The 6,046-nt window shown below is 43.5% G+C and overlaps 1 protein-coding gene across 1 annotated transcript; it reads right to left on the reverse strand.

The window, feature by feature from the left end:
* Positions 1-5,010: 5,010 nt before the first annotated feature.
* Positions 5,011-5,868, reverse strand: LOC102872838 (UPF0728 protein C10orf53 homolog; the record flags this gene model as incomplete). Its single annotated transcript, XM_006903490.1, has 2 exons — positions 5,011-5,075; positions 5,749-5,868. Coding segments are annotated over 2 exons (185 nt in total), but the record flags the coding sequence as incomplete, so codon positions are not given.
* Between the last annotated feature and the right edge of the window lie 178 nt (positions 5,869-6,046).

The following is a 6,046-nucleotide window of genomic DNA, read 5'->3' on the forward strand; positions in this document are numbered from 1 at the left end:
GGGCAATCTCTTGTTGCTAAAACAGGTCAAGGTACTCCTGTTTAAAGGCATTTGATTGCACAGACGTGTAGGCACTGGTGTGGAGCCAAGTGGGGTGAGGCAGGCAAAGAGTTGGGTGATCACAAGGGCAGGTCAATCACATGGAGGACCTTGCTCAAACCTCTGCTGTCTCAGTGTGTTCACTACTGGGGTCCTTACTCAAATTCCTGTTGTCAATTTCCTACCCAATGGTTTTCTCAGTGTTCCCTGCCTGGTGGCACTTACACAGGTGCCCTCACACAACAGCCCCTGCTCCAGCAGGGTCCTGGATCTGACAGGATCAGAATAGTCAAGGTCAACTTCCCACCAACCCAGTAGCCTCTGGCTGGTCTGCAGAGTTCACAGAAGCCAGCTGGCTGGCTCGTTTTGGGTGGGAACCCAAGAGAGCTTGGCCAATTTCCACACCTGTGCGCAAGCCCTTAGTTGCTCTCCCAGATAATCAGCCCCAGTAAACACAGATAAGATCCTACCAGCCTTTCTTCTGCCAGGTTAGTTCCACAACAGCTCCGTTAATAGCTCCAAGTGATGGCTGGATCCGCGGTGGTGCCCTGACGTCACAGGGTTGTGGTGAGGGCTGAGGTGCGTGGAAACAAGGGACTAGGGTGGTAAGGAGCGCAGGGCTTGGACACTACCACCAAGAGGTGGGGGCGGGGCTTGGGCACTGCTAGTCAGAGGTCACACAAGTGCGGGCTGCAGGGGGGTCACACAGTGGCGGGTAGTGTTCGCTCCTCTGGAGTTCTGCGGTGGATGGCTGACTATTGCTCTTCCTGGGTCTCTTCCCGGCCCGTCTGGCGGCCAAACTCCGTCTGGCAGCAGAACTCCGTCTCTGGCAGCGGAACTCCTTTTCTGGCCTGGCAGATTTTTTCTGACCCTATATTTTGGTTACTAGTTTCAGTCATTTGGCTCTGTGTGTGTGTGTGTGTGTGTGTGTGTGTGTGTGTGAATAAAAATTATCTGACAGCTACGAGACATGGTGGTGTTGAATTTGTGTCATTTTGCATTAATAAATCTAACTCAGAAAGATAAGTATGCTATTCAGCTCACTACTATGTCTTTGTCAGTAGAGAAGAATTGTTTCTCCTGCTAGGTCAGGACATTAGGCCACACAGTCATTAAGAGATGGGGCAATTTTCCTACTTTAGGAGGTGAAGAGCACATGTTCCTCCAAATATGGGAGTGGCATGCTCCTAGTATCAGAGCCAAAAGGATGCAAGTCTGCCCTCAGGTGGAGCATGTACAGTAGAGAGGAGTATCATTTGCCACAAGGTGGGTGGGCACAGGAAATAATCACATTTCTGATAACTGAGAGAGTATGGAAATTGGGCAAGATCACAACTTTCTGGTTATCAGTCAGCCTGTAATATAAATGCTGATGCAGTCTTGAATTTTTACCTCAATCAGAAAACTTCCTGCAAAAATGAAAAAAAAATGTCTACTCTGTGTCAGGTATATTCATAATCCACCACTTCACTGGTCACTTTATCCAATGCTTTCATTCACTTTCTTCTTTTAGTTGATATTTGAACTGGCTTATCATTTCCTTTGAAGTATAGGGTTCTGGGAACAACATCCATATCAGTTATAATTGTTTCCTCATGTATTTGCTGTAGAAGGCTCTAGATGACTGCATGTCCTGTGCATCGTCTTACTGAAAGCCTTCTGCATGAGTCTTTCTCCAAGTACCAACTCCTCCTTGTAACATATGTAAAGTTTATGAGATGAAGTCTTGCTGTCTTCACTTCTAAAGAACATTCTGGCTGTATTTCTTCCAAGATAGACTTCATTGTTCTTTTGGTGGTCCATGCTGTATTAAATATTCTTTGCCAATACCACAATACAAAGACCTAACTTCTTTTTTAGTCTTCCTTATTCATTATTCAACTTGCACATATATACAAGACAATTGAAACTACCATGCTTTGGGTCAGACACACTTTAGGCCACAAAGTGATTTCTTTGTCCTTTTTCACCTTAAAGAGATTTTTTGCAACAGATTTGCCCACTAGAGAAAATACTTTAATTGGCATATCCAGCAGAGAGACAAGGCCAAGCATGGCTTCCTTGGCTCCTGGCTCCAGAGAGACACCATTGCTCTTCAGTACTTTGGAGAGGTCCCTAACAGCAGACTTTCCCATGGCAATGCGCCTTTTAATTTCCTGGCTGCTGGTGCCAAGACTGTTGACCAAAGAGCCAAGCAAACTAAAGCTGTGTACAATATCAATCTCTTCACCATCCATCCTGATGCTGCCAATTGGTCCAGTGGTGAGAATCTTGGTCTTCTTGACATTGAGCCTCAATCCATATCGTAGGCTCCAGTCCTTGACACTCTGCAGCAGGCGCTTCAGGCCCTCTTCAGTTTCAGCAAGCAGGGTTGTGTCATCCACATAACGCAGGTTGTTGATAAATTGTCCACCAATCTTGACCCCACATTTCTCCTCATAGAGCCCAGCCTCCCGGACAATCTGTTCTGCATATAGGTTGAAAAGATATGGAGATAGGATGCATCCCTGGTGTATGCCCTTCCCAATTTTGAACCATGCAGCGTTCCCTTGCTCTGTTGGTGACACCAACCTACCAACTTAATGATGCCATTGACAAGGGCTTCTTGTCCCTGTTCAACTTTTAGCAAAATATATATTCTTACATGCAGGATTACATCCATATCCTTTAGTTGGGTACATAGGAGCTGAAAGTACTGTAATGTTGTTTTGACATGGCTCTGTCTTATACTCACAACAAAAGAGTATTTCTTTAATGAATTTTATGTGGCTGTATCTTCTTCTGAGGTACAGGGAGCATTTTATGTCCTCTCCTGACCTGCTGAGAACATCCACTCGAGTAGTTAATGAAAAAGAAGGCATCTAATTTTCTTGTTTTAAATGTGAAACTGACAAAACAACTATGAGATATCATCTCACCCCAGTAAGAATACCAAATTCAACAGAATAGCAAACTGGAACCCTTATTCACTGTTGGTGGTAGTGTAAAATGGTGCAACCACTATGGAAGGCTGTATAGAACGTTCTCAAAAAGTTGCAAATAGAAATACCATTTGGCCCAGCAATTCCACTACTGGGAATTTACCCTAAAGAAACCATAACCACCACTCAAACAGATATATGTAGGTCCATGTTTATTGTGGATTTGTCCACAATAGCAAAGAACTGGAAACAACCCAAGTATCCGTCAACAAATGAATGGATAGAGAAGAGCTGGTATATTCACACAATGGAATACTATGCAGCATTGAAAAACAAGGAACTCATAAAACATTATGTAAAATGGATGACCCTGGAGGACATTATGCTGAGTGAACTATCTCAGTCACAAAAGGGCAAATATTGCATAGGGCCTTTGTTGTAAAACAGGACTTACATTGGGGTTGAGGGAAGGCAGAGAAGGAGGAGAGGAGTGATGTATACTTCAATGAAACAGATGAGGGAGAGAACTGTTTAAAAGGGATATGTGATTGGGTATTATTGTCATGACAGGAGTCTAGAATGAAGGCTGTACAGTGGAGTGGACTTTGGGGGGAGGGATTGCATAACAATGAAAGAGTTTTTCTTTTTATTTTCAAGGAGAAGAGTGAATCGGGGAGAGGAGGTGGGTAAGGAGAAAAGAGCAACAGTGAATGACTTGAAACCCTAATTCTCTGTAAACTTTCATTAAAATTAATTAAAAAAATCTTATTACCTATTGTAAAAAAAAAAATAAAGTGAAACTGAAAGCAGTCAGGAAATCAAAAGACAAATTGCACTGGGAAAAATCTGCTATCAGGGGTCTCTCCAGAGTACTGAAGAGCAATGATGTCAGTCTAGAGACTAAGGGCATCCACTTCCAAAACACGCCTCCAGAAACTCTATGAACTTTGATAAATATTTATAGTTATAGAAAGGCTCCAGGCCTTTTGTTCATAGGGTCGCTATGAGTCGTGTTCAACTCAAAGGCAATCAACAACTAGAGACTAAGGTGTGCCTGATCCAGGCTATAGTCTTCACAATTACTTGCTGTGTATCAGAGGGCTGGACAATGCCTAAGGATGGCAGAGAAAGAATTTACGCCTTTGAGTTGTAGTGCTGGAGAAGAGTCTTGAACATACAATGGACTACCAAGAAAAAAAAAACAGGTCTATCTATCATTGAGAGGGCAAAACCAAGTTTCTTCTCGGAGGCTAGTATTTTGAAGTTCTGTTTCACATACTTTGGGCACATGGCCAGGAGGGATTGGTCCTTGGAGAAGAACATGCTCAGAACGGTAGAGGGACAGCTCAGGAGAGGAAGAACTTGGATGAAATGGATTGATATAGTAACTGGGGCAATGGGGGGTAGTTGTGTCAGAGTCAGTGAGACTGACTGTCTCAGGACAGGGCAGGCTTCAGAGCTGTTGTACATAGGGTTGCCGTGAGTTGCAGATAACTGTATGGCACATAGCAAAAACAAGAAAAACTGAAAGTTTGGCTTTTGATAAATTTATATGTGCAATTTCACATATTCATTAAACTGAGAACTAAAAAAAAAAAATCTGGAGGTACAACCAGGTTTCCAAACAACGACATTAACTTCAGTGATGACTTTGAAAGCCAACACTCTCCCATTTTTAATTTCACCTCACCTATGCTTTTTACTTTTTACAGACTGGAATTATCAATGCTTCTGGCAACTATATGTTATTAGTGAGGGATTGTGCTTTGTTATTAGATCACATTTTATTATTTCCTTCAGCTCAGTATGTACCTGATATTGGAGAGCTCTCCCTATGGGTCAAGAATGAGAGATACTGCCAATGCTGTGATTTTATTGTCTGTGTGGGCCTGTTTCCCCCGAGCCAGATGAGAAACCTGGCATCATGAAGGCTGTTGGAGAAGCTGGTGTAGCCATACTCTGACTGACCTGGCTGTGGTAAGATCACGATCAACTTAGTTTGGATCACAGGACAAGAGGCAGCTTCTCCGAGATGATGGTGCTGATGAGATCAGTAGGCATTTAGCACAGCTATCCTGGCCTGTTCGCAGAGTGGGTCCAGTTTACCATCACCTCCTAAAAACACACACACACAAAATTGTCCTGACAGTAAACCAGTCACCTTTGAGTGGTAATTATTTGCAACGTTTGGAGTGTGCATACAGAGCATAACAGTGCTCCATAGGGTTTCAGTCACTGTGTTCTTTTAGAAGACCTCCGGGCCTTTGCTTCAAGGGTGGACTCAAATTGCTAGCCTTAACCATTTGCATCACCTAGGTTAACCAACCTTAGATATTTAGTGGATTGCACAATCAGTGAATCCCGCACACAGAAGTCTGCTAAACCAGAGATTCTCAAGAGAAGCAGTAAATCTCTAGCCTATTAAAGATAATGTCACACACTACTGGCCTATTGATTTAGTTGTCTCAACAAATGTAGACATAACAATAAAATGGGGAAAGAACTATTCTGAAATGCAAAAACAAAACAAAACTCTATCATTCCTAAAGTTCTGTCCTCTCCTCTGATGTCTAGCACAAAAACTTCACGTTCTTGCTATCATCTCTTCTGTTCCCAGTGCCTTGGAAAGAAACTCCAGAGCTGGAAGCAGTTACTGTGTATTCATGTGTTACAGAGGACAAGGCTTCCATGATGCAGTTAAAACCTGGAAAGAAACATTGTTTGCACTGGGTACAAGGCTTTGCTTACTTGAAAACTGAGGAACTTTGCACAGAAGGCTCAGGCTTACCAAAGTCCAGGTCATTAATGTTGCACTGGAAGACAACTTCTCCATTCACTAGCAGCTCCACCACGTTCCAGTCATCTACCTTCTCTAAAATGACTCTGTGACCATCTTGGGTTAACATGGCTGAAAAGGAGAGAGTGGAAATGGATGAGACAAAGACACTCATTAGATTAGATTAGCCCGTTACTCAGATATCTTCATTGATAATAGAAGCTGTTCTGCCAGCGCGAGGGCGACGCAGCGCGAGGGCGACGCAGCGCGAGGGCGACGCAGCGCGAGGGCGACGCAGCGCGAGGGCGAC

Source organism: Elephantulus edwardii, unplaced genomic scaffold, assembly GCF_000299155.1.
Source record: "Elephantulus edwardii isolate Elephantulus edwardi_28Jun2011 unplaced genomic scaffold, EleEdw1.0 scaffold02404, whole genome shotgun sequence".
NCBI classification, from domain to species: Eukaryota; Metazoa; Chordata; class Mammalia; order Macroscelidea; family Macroscelididae; genus Elephantulus; species Elephantulus edwardii.